The sequence below is a fragment of the Thunnus thynnus genome, chromosome 22, assembly GCF_963924715.1.
Source record: "Thunnus thynnus chromosome 22, fThuThy2.1, whole genome shotgun sequence".
NCBI lineage: Eukaryota > Metazoa > Chordata > Actinopteri > Scombriformes > Scombridae > Thunnus > Thunnus thynnus.
In genome coordinates this window covers 11,769,410-11,784,981 of record NC_089538.1, presented here as the reverse complement: position 1 = coordinate 11,784,981, position 15,572 = coordinate 11,769,410, and the positions used below count along the sequence as shown (strand labels likewise).

Below are 15,572 nucleotides of genomic sequence, written 5' to 3'. Positions count from 1 at the left end.
CTTGTATTCCAGGAGATTACCTCACCACACAATCATATCTGCTAACAATGAGAGCTGTTGACATGATGGGGTGGTGGGGGGGGGGGCCTTCAGCCAAAAAATGAATACAGAGGGAGCGGTAGGAGGTGCGCCCTTGCAGACAATGTGCACCCTTGTACGTACACACTCACACGCTTATCCTCCTATCCTGCTCTGTGTCCCCACTAAAGAGGGACGTCCAAGATTGACAGTGACTAATGGGGATTGGTACTGCAGCAAATTACAAGAAGAACCCATACACCTCACCAGAGGTGAAACATTGTTCTCTCTTCCCCCTCTCTTTCTCCCTCTCTCTCTCTCTCTCTCTCTCATACACACACACATACATGGGGCAGCGCACAGGAGTACATGAACTTCACTTCAGTCACTTTCATGTTTGATTATTTCAGCACCGTGGCAGCTGTCATAACTGACAGCATTACATATTTACATACACACTATGAATCCAGATGGGTGCGGGTGCTGTGTGAGCTAGAGCACATTTTCAAAACTTGGGAGAAAAATCATTTAAGTCCCTTGGAAACTGCTACTTACTGAAATTGGTTCTGACTTATTTAAATTATGGCTGTTTATTGGTTTTGACTTTTGAAATTATGTTTATGAGGAACAAAATAATATAGACGTACACTTAATAGGCTAATAGCCGTCTGTCATCTCTGTAATTGTTATACGATTACATTTAATAAATAGCTAATGAAAACATATGATTAGCACACAGTGAAATGAAGGAAAAACAAATCACGGGTGTCACTTTTGCCTTTCCCGTGCCAATCACAGCGATCAGGTGAAACTGACGGTGTTCTTAACTGATGCTGGTAAAAAGCAGCAGGATGACTTTCAGTGACACACTCTACATACAAATGTATTCAGTTACCTGACTACATTAGACGTGAGGAAATGTAAAGGTGAGACCTCATAAAAAAACAATAAATACTCTGTCTATGCCATCTTTAGCCTTTCTTGTCCCTCAGGTATTCTTCAGTATTAAACATGGCTTCTTCTGGGTGGGAAAGATGATTATTGTACACGCAGGTTACTGATATCATGTTACATCATTCTGGGTGCAGCTCTTCACATTTTTCAAACTGTTCTCCTTTATAAGGCCGTCTTTCCCCACAACTGAAATTCCACAACTATTGACTCCATAAAGATTGATGACGCCACTTCTCCCTCCAGATTTTAAATGAGCTTACTCTATCATATATGTCATTAACTGATTTTGAAAGCCAACATGTATTTCATACAATACTACCTTGATCCTCCCGAGCAACCCTCTAATATAACCCTTCAATTCATCAATATGACAGACTGAGGCCATTACCTGTGCAATGAGTCCCTTGCGGCTCCTCCTGGCGTGATGGAAGCGCTTGATAAAGAGCGCCAGGAACTGCCTCCTGATCAGCTCCCATCCGGTGATGACCGTGGATCCCCTTCCATTGACACTGGCGTTCCTCTTTGAGTCTGGAGTGGACGTTAAACCTGCTGTGTTATTTATCATGTATGCATATGTAAAAGATCTGCTGAACACGCTTTTCAGCACAGCTAATGGGCTGATCAAATATAACTTAAGTGTTAAACCTGCCTGCTGCACTAACTCATTCCTTAGTGCAGCAACTATTTCTGGGAACATGAGTTTGGAAATGTTATTTGGGTGTGACTTGGAAGGAAAAGGGTGATAAATAAGGACTTTGTAGACACATTGATTTTATGTCTTACACTCTCCAAGAATACTGTTACAGAAAAAAGAAGCACTTCATGTTCACAGTAGTCATTAAAAGCATATTCTGATTGAAAACCATTTTCATGATGAAATACATTGTATGAAAGTGAATTTCTTTCAGAGGGGCAAAATTGAAAAGGTGAAACGACAGGTTAGATAATGTTTTATGGATTAGAAGGAAATTCTGTTTGAAAATTACTTATTCTGAAAAGGGAGCTCTTGTTTATGTCCTCTTTTCAAGACGGCCACTGAGGTGAAACAGTCAAATTGAAGCCAGAATAAATGAAGTTAATAACGCAAGAATGAAATGTGTGTCGAAAAGTTTTTGAAAGAGACATTTCATGGTAAGGAAAAAAAAAAAAAGGTCTATTGTAAGGACAAATACAATACCTACCTTCCACTTTACTTGTGAACTTTTCTTTTAAATCTGCATGAGAAACACAGAAACAACACTCAAGCAGGAATAATCAAGTCATTGTACTAAATTCTATTGTAAAAACAATATCAGTAATCAGTCAACTAGCGTATTTATTAAGCACTTCCACGGTACTTTCCTCGTTAAGGATGATAAAAAATTAAATAAATTAAAAAATAAATGTGGAGAGACTTGCCACTAAATCCAGAGATTTCTGTTTTAGTCTGGACGCCGGCGATGCTGTTCCGTTTGGATTCACGAGAGCTCCTTTTGCAGTCTCTCACCAACAGCTCCTGTGTTGCTGTGGGAATACAAATAAGATATGTTGTTTTGGCCTGACCCAATTTAGGGCTATAAATAACAATAAGAATAGCTACCTGCCCCGCAAGACGCCACATTATTCCCTGTAAAAGCAGAAACCCAGGTGTTTTAGGAACATGGAGGAATCCAGTTTTTGAGATTTAAACTGCAAAGTGGAATTGATTGGGACTGGATACAGACAAAAATGCTGGAAATGGGGGGATAGGAGATTTATTCACTTGGGTCAATCGATGAGAAATAATAATGGGTTGGAAATATGTAAGCAGTTCCTCTTTGATAATGCAGTTTCTGTCTTTTTCTTTTTGTTTGATTTGTTTAGTTTTGTTTGCACATGACACACAGTATGCTGTCATGATTTCTGTGACAATACATCTTGTTTGAAGATAGGTTAGTTGTTTGAAAGATCGAAGTTTAAGTATGTAAGTAAGAAAGGAGGGAAGAAAGTATTGATGTCCAGACCTCTTTTCCACTAGCAGACAAATGCTGATAATTGGCTATTAACTCATTACAGTATAACTAACCAGCACCATTGCTGGATGTTTTTGAATTCTGGCTTCAAAGAAATACCAACTGTATCGAAGTGGAGAAATGCAAAAGCTAAAGATTTCTGCAGTGACGTGTCATTAAATACACCAGCAATGTTTACAGTAAAAAAAAAAAAAAAAATCTGAAAACTGGAGTTCCAAAATGGGGATATTAAAGTTTAAAGAGGAAAATGTCTGAGGCCATGCTAACTTGATGTGTCTTATTCAGCGGCGGTGTTTTGTCCAGATTCTACATTGCTGACAAATTCTATATTATATATTCTCACTCCAAAAAAAATATGACAAATGGCAGCCTGGCAAAAAAGCAGAACTTGCAGCCTTCATATCTTCAGTGACAATGGGGCACAGACACAATGCTTCTTATATGTTTTTCTGCGAGTATGAATGTGACTCACCTTTTTTACAATGTTTGTGACTGTGTTTAAGTTATGTCTGAGTCTTCAAAGTTTGTGTTATGTCCCTATGACATATAGGAGCTTGCAAACATATTGTCACCTTACTTGAAATTTCTGCATCCACGCCGGTATCTTCAGCCACTTTTAGGAATATCTGTGAAATGAACATATTGTGTGTGAGTACAGTACTGTATCTTATGAGAGATGAAGTATGTTTTCATGTAAACAAGCCGGATGAACACAAAATCAACGATACTGCGAGTGGATGGGTGTTTGCTCAGCTGCTTTTATGGCTAAGTTTCAGTGTTTTGTTTTGGTTTTTTTGCTACATTTAACAACCTCTACATTTACTCAACAAGTGTATGCAGATTTGATGCAGATTTACCGCCCTGCCATCCTGTTAACTTTCTGCTTAGAATCAGATCAGGGTTGTGCAACCGCAGAGACCTGAGCACCTGTCAATTGGCCTCTCTAAGAGAAGTGCCCTCCTTGATTTCACTTATTAATCCAGGCCATATGTTAACATCTGCCGTCTAAAAAGTTTCTGAACACTCCTGGGTAAACGTATAAATTTTGTAGTTTGTTCAGAATGTGATTTTATAGGGTGGATTATACCATTAAAACAGTATTAAATAGAATCACCGAAACCATAAAACACTCAAAAATACAAAGATATTCATTTACAATGACAGGGATGTCATTATAACTTCCATGAAACATCCTCTTTATCAGAACTTGTTTATTAGTGCCGTGTATGGAAAATCACTGTGCATTTCAATTGAAGTTTGATCGGACTTCAAAAGAAAAACATGGATGGGTGAAATAACCTTGTTGTGTCTGAATTTTAGAAATTCAAAAGGAATTATTCACATTGCCTGCAGGCCATGAGTGTCTGATTCATGTCTGAGTAACATGAAGAGCATTAGCAAGTCACTCCGCTTTATGATCCAAGACTCCACTGCGTGCCAAACATACTGCATGAGACACTTGTTCAGGAGAAATAAGACATTCATAATAACTACTACTTCTACTTCTACTACTACTATTACTAGTAATAATAACAATAATAATAACAAAAATAATATTAATGTAGCTGTGAGTAGCTAGTGGTGGGATCCATGCTTAGGAGACAACCAATTTGATAGTGAGAATATTGGTTTTATATAGATGATAGATGTTAAAATATTCTACCAAATGTCCTATAATTGCAAGGTAAAACGGTGCTTTATGTGTTGCCCTTTTCAAAACTACATGATGATGATGATGTTATTGAAAGAGAGGTATTTACTCAGGATTTGCAGCTCTTTTTTAGACGCTAAACAGTCAAATTGAATCCATCCTTACTTCCTAAAGGACCAGACTGAGGTATTACACTGGTAAAATAAATAGAAAATTGTATGTTTGGTCTCATGCAATATGCTTTTTAGTACACCATGTGGTCTATCTCAATTTGCTGTCCATTGAAAATTCTTAATGCTTTAAAAAAACGTGTTTGCTCTGGCATCAGTCAAGGAGGAATTATGCCTCGCAGTTTGCATGGCTTTATCTAGCAACATAATTCATGCATCATGGCCAAGGGTGTGGATTTTCAAGATTTAGTGGAACCTATTTGTATATTCCTAAAGCCTACAAAATGCTGTGTACGGCACTGAAACAACTTTATGCAATTACTTTGCTTTGACACTGAAAAAATTGATTGTAGACCTGCGGGTTATAAAATTATTGGCTAAAATATCAAGTTGCTTGTTATAGTGTCAGCACCTAACAGACTGGAGTAATTTTTGTTTCCTGAGTTGTGGGAGACATTTCAAAAAACTAACTACCAAAGCTTTGATTACTCATTTACAGACTCTGAGAAGCAGGGGGAAAAAAAGGAGTAGAAGAAGAAGGAGAAGCAGAAAAAGAATCTAATAGATTTACAGCAGTAACTAAAGTAAAAAGAAAAAAGAAGTAACTTTGCTCTTTGTCTACTTTTATGTTCCTGTGTGTACGTAGGCAGTCTTGAATCTTTCTATACAGTGTGTGTGCCTGCTTGTATTTCTGGCAAGGTTGTCAATCCCACGCTTAGTGTACCTCTTCCAGTGTTGTGTCAGAGATGCCGTAGCTGGTCAGGCCGAGGTCAGCTAGGGCCAGGTCAAGCTCATGGAAGAGCAGGGCAAAGGTCCCATCTCTGGCTCCACCATAGGGCAGTATGTAGGTGATCTCCTGACCGATGTTCTCCAAGAAGACAGCCTCGGGGACGTGGCGCCGCACAAGTTGACCCACTGCTGTCAAATCTGTCGGGTGAATAGCCGCAAAATTACTCATAAAGCAAACTCTAAAGGGTGGCAAAATTGAACACACACAAACAACAGACCTTTGAGGAAAATACACATCTCTATCTCTCTTTTTATGTATCCTTCAACCTTTTTGAGAAAGTTCTTTATTAGAGTGATATAACAGACGAGTAGCAGTGCTGGCTGCAAAGAAATACTGTATATAAAATGATAGCATCTTTTAAAGTGTAAAACCAATGTTGATACGATGTAATATCAAAGCGAGTAAACTATTAGTATCACAACATTCCTGATGCTGTGACCTTTAAACATGCTGAAACAGATCAGTGGACATAATTGTCCTGCCTCATCCATTCTGAAGCTGGGTCTTAGTGTGAATCAATCAGGACAGTGTTGCAGAACACGCAGCATCCATTATTGATCCAGAACCTCTCATACATAATTACTGCAGCTTAACAACAAACGGGCTTGGTTCTTTATGAAGAAGTAAATGGATCTGCTTCACACATCACACTGAATTATTTGCGAAAAATGTGCACGCGTGTTTCTGTCTGTGATAATAAAGAGAAATGTGCTTTCACACGTAGACATATGACTACTTTTATTTGATTTTGATTCATTTTCCATGCATAATGAACTGGAGCTTACCTGAGATTGTTTCTTTTCTGATCATGTCTTGCATGAGTACTTTTGTTTACATGATCAAGGCAAAGAAACAAATCACCAGAGTCAATATGTTTTTAGTCAGACATTTGTTGTTTCTGCTGTCTCTCTACATTTGACATAAAATGTATAAAACACAGGAGTAAGAAAAGAGCAAAACTAGATTTGATCATTTTTGATCAGTGCACATAAACGCTCAGTAATTAACTGGTTGAGAATTTGGGTGCAGATTTTGACAGCTGTTAGTTTTGAGCGCAAATGTAATATCCTCAACTGACAGATACTTTTTTAAAAAAATTCAAACTATCTCTGATTAAAAAAAAAACAAACCTTGTGACTTTTTATCATAATGATTGGTCAAAGATGCAGTGCTTCCACTGTCTCTCAAATATAACAACTACCTGTCACTTTACACCTTGTTTTTCCAGAAAGCAACTCAAGGAGCAACTGCTGTTTATTATGGGAGTAAATACCAGGAAATACATTAAAGTGCACTCTACCCATGGTCAGAACATTTCAACAGCATCTCAAGGCAGCAGCTACTTTACCGATACTGTGGTGTTTGTGACTCTTGTGTTGATTTAAAGAAGGCTGACAACGAGCTGTGCTACCTATCTGGCTGTGTGTTATGGCAACTAACAAGTTTTAGTATAGGGTTGACGTTGGAGTGAAGACGTAATTACAGAATTTTCAGTTTTGGATGAAATATTGAAAGTTTGTTGCTAAAATATATGTACCAACTATATCAAATGTCCAAGTAGCAAAACCTTGTATGTAACCAATCATAACGTTTGACTGGCAGTGACAGAGATAAAATTATACTGTTAGATGTCCTACCTGAGGGATCAGAGTTGCCCCAGCTTTGGCTGCCAATGCCGTCGTCTGGGCTGCTGCTCCTCGAAGGACAGTCTTTTTCCTGTTAATCAGAATTGGATTAGAACGGCCTTATAATGCCTTACCACTTAGAATGATGAACAATGCCTCCTTGACAACTCCTGTCTTATATTAATTGAATAATGGATGCCACCCACAAGTTTCTATTTAATTCCTCTAAATAAAGTTGTATTCAGCCTGTAATGTAGCTGTGCAAAAGACACATGAAGCCAAAATTGTTTCAGTCAAACACACTGACATGCACACTAATGAAGATTATATTTTAATTCCAACATCGTTTGAATAATCTCACTGCATTTTTAAAGAACTTTATGACAAATGGAGTTTAATCACGCTCAAATGAGAAGGAAAATCTAACTTTTTCCAGTTATATTGGCTGTGATTGCAAAACTTTCCACTGCATTACAAAGTCGTCATCCTGGAAAAGGTATTCTACCTCGCCTACAAAAGGTGTTTGCATGTTTATTTATTTATTTCAAACAAATGACTGCTCACCTCAAAGAGCCCACAGACTAATGGTAATTGCTCTAGCCCTGCTGGCATCAGTGGATCTTGTTCATTTGCTCCTATTGATTAAAACTAAGTGTGCCAGGCACCATTGGCGAGCTAAAGCGAGAATCACCCCTCTCCCCGGTGACAATTAGTATCATCCAGCACGTACCCGTTTGCCAATTCTCATGCTGGGAGAGACTAGACACAGATCATTATAGGGGGAGGGCGGCAAGAGAGAAAGAGAGCACTCAGGAAAGTCAGAGGGAGCCATGTTCAATAAGAGACTAGAGAGAGGTTACTTTTGTGTCAGAGGGGTTTGCAGCTTAAGTTCTTTCCTTTAGACATGAGGTCAAAAAGAATGATCTCTTCCCATTACAGTAAGTATTATGTAAAGTTATTTTAATAAATATCAAAAGAAGGGTAATTGCACAGTCAGACAGAAGTCCTAATCAACAAATCTGTTTATTTCAAGATAATAACACCATTTAGCCAATGTTGTCTGTCACACCGCATGAAAAAATGGGAGAAAAAAACAAAAAAACAGAGGGTAGAGTGGCAGAGTGCAGGTGTGAATGATTGTTATTAGCATTTGAATAGCAGTGAAACCTGGCCTGGCTAAAACTTGTTTCACTCAGACATTCAAGCATTGGATAAATTGGATAAACCCCTCCCTTACATTGGTTGCATGCGGGTAAACAGTCTGTGTGGAGAGAGACAGAAGCGAAACGCATTGGCCGAAATGCAATCTCGAAACCCATCAGCTATCATCTATCAACGATTTAGCTTTTTATTAGCTTTTTATTTATTTATCTGCATTCTTATGCATATATATGTTTATATAGTTAAGCCAAAATGTCATCTGAACCATCTCAAGTTGCTAATCACACTGTAAACAATGACCGGAATTAGGAAATGTTCATCATGTAGCAGGTGGATGTGACTCCCCTAGTTGAGACCTGCTGATACACGTAACGGCGGAGCAGAGGAGAGAGACTGAGATAGTGATGTAACCTGCGCACTAGTATTTAACATGTTTTTTTTCTTCCCGAAAACAAATAATTTTTAAAATATTTGTACAAAATAAATGTTTGTAAAAAAACCCACTATTTGTGCTTTGCCAAATAACATATTTGTATTCAGGCACACCTCTAAAGCATAGCCTGTAAAAATATGACCACCACCACCACGACGTCACCCATTGGTTTCTGAGGAGCGGTTTTGAAGCTCACAGTGGGTGGCTCTGACTGTCGCCTCTTTCTAACCCAACCTAACTCCTGGCTAATCCAAAAGAGGTGGAGCTGAGGCAGGCCAAATGAAGCCTGGTTGCTGAAAAAAAGCCACCTGTCATGAAAGGGGAAATTAGCTTATAGACCAAAACTGTTTTTTGTACCAGGCTGTAAACATGTTTATTTCTGTTATAAAGTTGGGCATTTTAACATGGGGGTCTACGGGGATTGACTTGCTTTTGGAGCCAGCCTCAAGTGGCCATTCAAGGAACTGCAGTTTTTGGCACATTCGCAATGGCTTCATTTTTGTGCCCTGGAGGTTGCCGCTTGTGTGTAACGTGTACTTTGGATTAGCTCCCAGTCTTGCCTGAAGTGTTGCACACAGGTCAGCGAGCAAACAGAGTCATCTGGCAAGACAGCCCTCATTGTGTTATGTGTCACTGAGTTTGGGAAAGAAGATCCAAAAGGGCTGGATCAGATGCTGTACAGGTCCTGCTGTCATCCAGTCAAGACCATACCGGCGGGAGTTACGCACCGATGGTGTTTGAAGATCTTGAAGAGAACTTGGTTGGAGAGATTGCAGAAACTAAATAAATGCACCCACCGACTGATAATTCAGAACGGTAAGTAGCACAATTTAATGTTATATTAACATTACATATTGGCTAGTTGAGAATTTGGTCGCTTTTCACTGTTATGGTTACTTATGATGATCTTTTCAGCCTACAGTGAAACAGAATGAAACTGCAGGTATGATAAGTCTTTTCACTCTGAAATGGACATATTCATGTGCTGAGTATGGTCATTTGAGAGTGACAGCGCATGTATAATAGCCTTTTCATTCTCAAATGGACGTATCCATGTGCTGAGTATGGTCATTTGAGAGTGAAACTGCAGGTATGGTAATCTTTTTCACTTCCAGGGATGGAAATGGTTGGTTGCTCAAAAATTACATATGATGGTCTTCTCATTGTCATTTTTAAAGCAGTAATTATAGCCTATTACCTATGTTTGTTTTGAGCAGTCTTGTCAAACTCCACAAAGGGTTCCGGGATGTGTTTTAAATTTTCTACTTTACATTGACAGAGGATGAGTATGTGACTGAGGAGAATGAAGAGGGGGGAAAGCCTTGCAGAGGAGCAGAGTGAAGCCTATCCTAAAATGCAAGATGGAGAGGGACATGGAAGTGATCAGTCCTCAGAAAAAGACTTACTGATGAAACTTCTGGCCATGATGATTTTGTCATGGCAAGCAACTTTCAATTGGAAATGTTCTCTGTGCCGAGTCCCTCACTGCCTTCACAAGAAATATCTGAAAGACTTTATTCTCTTTGAGGAAATGGACAGGCATCATCCGTGACAATTTCTTACAATATGTGGTTTGTATGACAGTACAGATGCTAACTGAAACCTCTGAGCTCAGATGGGATGGTAGAAAGGTGTGCAAGACATATGGTTATATCCCATTCTACAAACAACCACAGAAGAGGTCTGCACCGAGGAGGAAATGTGGCTCTGCCTTGCTACAGTAAGGAAGGCAACATCAGTGGTAAAGAATATGTCTTTCCAATATGGCCTTACTGTTACAAGAGTGAGGTACAGTCTCTGGAAGCAGTTGTTAAAAGACCTGGATTTGAAGAGAAATGTGAAGAATGGCGAATATGGAAAATACCAAAGGATGCGTTAGGACACGTATATGATGGACACGTATGGTAGGATTACCAGTATGTGAATGGAGAGCCTTTTATTAGCAAAGTCAAGTAATGTGTCCTTGATGCTGAATGAGGACCTTTCAAAAATGCACCTTATTCAGTTGGAGCCATCTACTTGGTCATTTTGAACCTACCTCAAACAGCTCTAGTGTTACTTGGGGTATCAAGTCGCACAGCTAAAAAGAGCATATATGCTTAAAGCAACATTAATCTGCAATAAAACTTGTGTTTCTTTCCACCTGGCATATTTAAAAGTCCAATATTCACTCATCTTTCGATTGTGTTTTGGTCTCCAGCAACTACTAAGGGAAATAACTGGTTATATTTATCTGCTAAATGGTCCACTATGTCCGCCAGCTTGTCGCTAAATTTGTCTGTCTGGTGCTGGGCAGGTAGCATACAGTGGGTTTATCAAAGCGCTTTCACTTCAAACAGCTGCCTGCTGTGCCTGAAAGGGGGGTGATGATGAGAGCAGTGTGAGTGAACCAAAACAGTAAAGTCTGGGCCAGAAAACAAAAACAATAAAGCTGAAAGATGATAAATCCTTAATGGGTTCATCACAATGAAAGCCTTTTCACATTACATTCTTTCAGTCATTTGACTCATTAATATAAACATTTGATTAGTTCAGATTTAAGTATTCCTTAATTAAGGTTCAAAAGCTAATCAGTAACCAGAAAATACATATGCTATCTGTTCATACCTTTTTAGCCTGACTGTGTATGACACCATTACGCTGCGATGTCATCTTTTCATTCCCATCTCTGACCAGAGTGAGGTAATAGCCGCTGCCAAAACACTTCTTGAGGAAGAGCGAGGAGCCGCAGCAACGCATTTTGCCGTGGGAGATGATGGCAATGCGATCACCTAAGATGTCTGCCTCATCCATGTGGTGTGTAGACAAAATGATGGTGCGACCTGAAGAGAGACAGAAAGAGAGATTCTATCAATGTGACCAGAGCGGACAAACCATGAGTGTGCGCACAGTGTTTGAGGTGTACGCTTGTACTGTGTGTCAGAAGTGGAGAGTGAATAAAAACAGTGGATTGCAAGTAGGAAAAAAGTTAAGGCGTAGACAGGAAATAAAGAAATGAATAGCACTTCTGAAGCATTTTTCTCTTTGGACCTTGTTTGTTTTGACAAGTGCCGTTATGAAAAAGAAGCCCGACAAGAAAAGATGCAGCAGATCAAAACTGTTCAAATCAAGCCAATATCACAATCTGTCTCTGCATGGTAGTCACTTATTTCCTTATTGCCAATTCCGCTGTGTTTTCTTCTCCTGCTTATCCTCATGGCAAAAAAAAAAGCAAACTGCAGAAGAGTGCGTAGGCGTAAATCTGGGACAAAATCAAAATAATGATAAAGGCCACCCTAAGCCTACTTTCCAATGTTTCTATGAGACCACATTTTATTTCAGCTCTCCCTTTTGCGCTGCGAGTCCTTTGATTCGAGAGGCATCAAACTGAGCACAATTGCAATGACAACTACAGCATGCATTGCAAGGTTATTCACAGGTGTTCTAATCCTTTCATCTCATGCTGTATCAGATAACACATTAATTATCACATAGCCCAGAAATCAGGGAAGAGAAAAAAAAAAAAACAACTAGAACTGTAATGAAGTCACAGCATGATCATGTCACTGCAGTCTGCATGAAAGCAATATCACAGAGCACTGGGTAACTTTTGATCTAGTCATGTTTTAAAGCAGAAAACATTTAACCCGATACCTTTATTATCAAGTGACAAAGAAAGAAACCTCTTTAGCAGTCTAACAACTTTTTTATTTACGGTTAGTAGGGCCAAAACAGTCAATAAATTGGCAATTATTCAATTCATTTTGAAAATATAGTCATATCTTCCTATAGAGATGGTAGGCGTGCCCTATCAAGCATATTAATCTCAAAACACGGCAAGGTTATGCACACTTAGTAGATAGCTGACTGGATGGAGTTTTCACCCATTCTTCACTGAATTTGTCAGTGTTTTTTGCAGTTGCTCTGCTGAGCATGGCGGCTTTTTTTTTTTTTGCACAGAGCTAGTTGAATTTGTATCCTCGCAGGTCGCATTATCCCAGGGACAAGGACACTCTCAGGGGTCATCAACTGTAGCCAAATGCAGCCATTTTACGTGCTATTTCTGCTACGTCTTCCCTCCTCCCATTTCCCACCGCCGCCTCCCACCTTTTTTTTTTGTGCCTCGCCACCAGCTGAGCTGCTAAATCCATCCCTTCTCAGTTAAGTATTGCTGCCTTATGCTATGCCAAGCAAGTCTGGATCCCTATATATACAAACTCCAGCAAAATGCCTAAGTTGAATGAATGCCCACAACCCAGTCAATTTAACATATGGGAGAAAAAAAGCTGTGTTTATGAAGGGGGCGGGTTGAGGAGATTGCTTGAGGTTTAGTTTCACTGAGCCAGCTCATTCTGTATGGGACGCTCAAACTCGGATGATTTTCCCGAGGATTTGTTGTGGTTTACAAGGGGAAAAAAAAATAATCAAAATGTACTGCATCATCCGTGAGTTGGGAGCAAAATGAATGTGTTTGGACTGCAGATGGCCCACAAAGGTACTCTGATTTATAGTGTGTTGTGGTGCATTACAGCACAAAGTGATATATCAAATAGAGTTGGGTATGTTCAGGTAAATTGGTAGCACTCGCACTGCGTACAGCAAAGCGAGGCTGGAAATCTGGTTTCTTTTATTTAGCTTCCTTCCCTCTAAATCAAGTTGATGGAAATGGATTTCATAGTGGTTGGGTAAGGCTAGACAGATATTATGTACATTGGCAGTAAGATGAATTATTGGACAAAGCTGTATTAACTGGTGTTAGTGGCAATCAATTCAGATCAATACATTTTAAAATTACCCTGATGCCATTTCTGGTCTGTGGTAGAAATACGGGTATATTGCGGCTGCATGTTCAGTACCAGGTTCTGTTCACTGTAATATTTCTGCAATTTGTTTTGAATCACATTTGAAGGTGATCTTTTTATCGTCAAACTCCAGCAGCTCAGACATTTTTTATGATGCTCCAAACACTATGGTTGAATGTTTACATTCTACTGTCTTCCCATACACCCTCCGCAATATGTGTTATTAAAGGGATGTGATCTTTAACACGTTAGCATCTTTACCCCATAATCTTCCGAATGGCTGTTCTCTGCATCCTGAAAAGTAGCAACGACTTAAGATTATATACAAGAAAAAAAAAAAAAGGCTGATACATTTTTTTTTGCCATTTTTACTGCAGCATTGGCTTCAATCCTACATCAATTTGTATTACTGAGGAAAATGAATTATGTATGGTACTTCAATTTTGCACAAATGCCAGAGAAACTCTAAAAATGCATGCAAATGCAATCAGAGTCTAAAAGAAATTGAGTTGCTACGAAACATACAACTTGAATTTTGTCAGCAAGTATGTTTTTAAGGTAAATCTGGGAAGAAAGACCTGTAAGATATTTATCTTTTTGATGCATTCAACTCAGTCTAATTACTTCAGTTAAATAATGAAATCAATTAACTGCAAACAATTTTGTGACATGCTATGAATGTCATTCTTTAAATAACTTTCCTTTCTTATTAAAAATGATATCGGAGTTAATTTATGTTTCATGTATTTCAGAGGTGTAAAACAAGACATAGAAATGAAACAAAGTTAACTTTGAGTGTTCTAAAAATATGAACTTTTTTTCCACACATTTTATTTCCCCCCTTTTGTTTCTCACAAACTGAATCTCGTGCCTACATGTGACAGAATCTAATCTCACTGATAAACACAGCTTTCAGTGTATATTCGAGGTGGGATTTTAGAGTTGGTGATCACAGTAGCTCAGTGCTAAACTATACTGCAATAACAGACTGTTTATAGCATTTTTGAGCTAGCAGCTTTATGTTATTCTACTGCATGACTACTAATTAAATCCTTATAACCAATTTGAGGGATGTTAGTGTTTTTACCTCTGGCGATTGCATGGCTGCTGATACAAGCTGTTAAAATGAGAGATTCAGTAAGTCATACATCTGTGTAAAATATGTTTAAGGTGAGGATACAATAATGGAGAACCAAGAAAAAGGCTTGTAAACTGGTTATCAGTTTCAATGAATAAATCAGGTGACATAAAATGACGCAGCAACAAAAGATACACAAGGTTAAAGGCAATTTAATGAGTGTAATTTAACACTTCCAGTACTGTATAATAATTAAAAATTCAGTATTTGCTTTTTTACTTTAAATCGTCACCTTCTGCAGTAATATTCTAATGATACATGACAAGAGAGATGGTAAAAGCCACCTTTCATGCAAAGATCTGGGGAATAATCAAATACCAATATGCCACCATATTACCATTCTGATGAACATTCTCTCCTCATTACAGGATAGATCAAGTACACAGATCTCAAGTTTACACTGCGGGTTTAATTTCCCCTGTTAATGCATGTACTGCACATCAACATTTCTTCACACTGTGAAGAGTTTTAAGACAGAGTTTGAATTGCCACCAACCAAATAAGCCCCTACTTAATTTAATCAAAACAACACCCACTTAGGGCAATCTGGTCAACCCGTCTGTGTGAAAAACCTGCACACTTAATTAGCTATGAAGAACCACAATATTAAGTCCAATTTCAGCCGTCAGCTTTTTCATACAAATAAACTGCCTGTAGCCTTTTTTTTTTTCTTCTTCTTCTTTTTTTTTTTTTTTTTTTTGCTTAATGACAAACCTTAGTAACACTGTGGTGCAAATAAGACTGGAGAGGCACAAAACATGACTCATTCAACTAGCGAGAACGTGGGTGTTCTCATTATAACAGAGTTATCTCCGGCTCCCAATTGGAGTGAAAGGACTTGATTAGAGAGAGAGAAGCTA

General features: G+C 38.7%; 1 protein-coding gene across 6 annotated transcripts in view; it reads right to left on the bottom strand.

Annotated features, from left to right (window-relative positions):
• LOC137175098 (phospholipid-transporting ATPase ABCA1-like) overlaps positions 1 to 15,572 on the bottom strand; it is a 186,556-nt gene that overhangs the window by 79,934 nt on the left and 91,050 nt on the right. For all 6 annotated transcript variants that reach the window (XR_010925572.1, XM_067580790.1, XM_067580789.1 and 3 more), the window contains 7 exons: positions 11,401 to 11,615; positions 7,212 to 7,290; positions 5,509 to 5,711; positions 3,541 to 3,589; positions 2,371 to 2,475; positions 2,154 to 2,186; positions 1,361 to 1,500 (listed from right to left, as the gene is read on the bottom strand). Coding sequence is in view for 5 of the 6 variants with exons in the window: in XM_067580790.1 (XP_067436891.1) it covers positions 1,361 to 1,500; positions 2,154 to 2,186; positions 2,371 to 2,475; positions 3,541 to 3,589; positions 5,509 to 5,711; positions 7,212 to 7,290; positions 11,401 to 11,615 (824 nt within the window). In the remaining variant the exon portion in view is untranslated. The remainder of the gene's footprint in view (positions 1 to 1,360; positions 1,501 to 2,153; positions 2,187 to 2,370; positions 2,476 to 3,540; positions 3,590 to 5,508; positions 5,712 to 7,211; positions 7,291 to 11,400; positions 11,616 to 15,572) is intronic.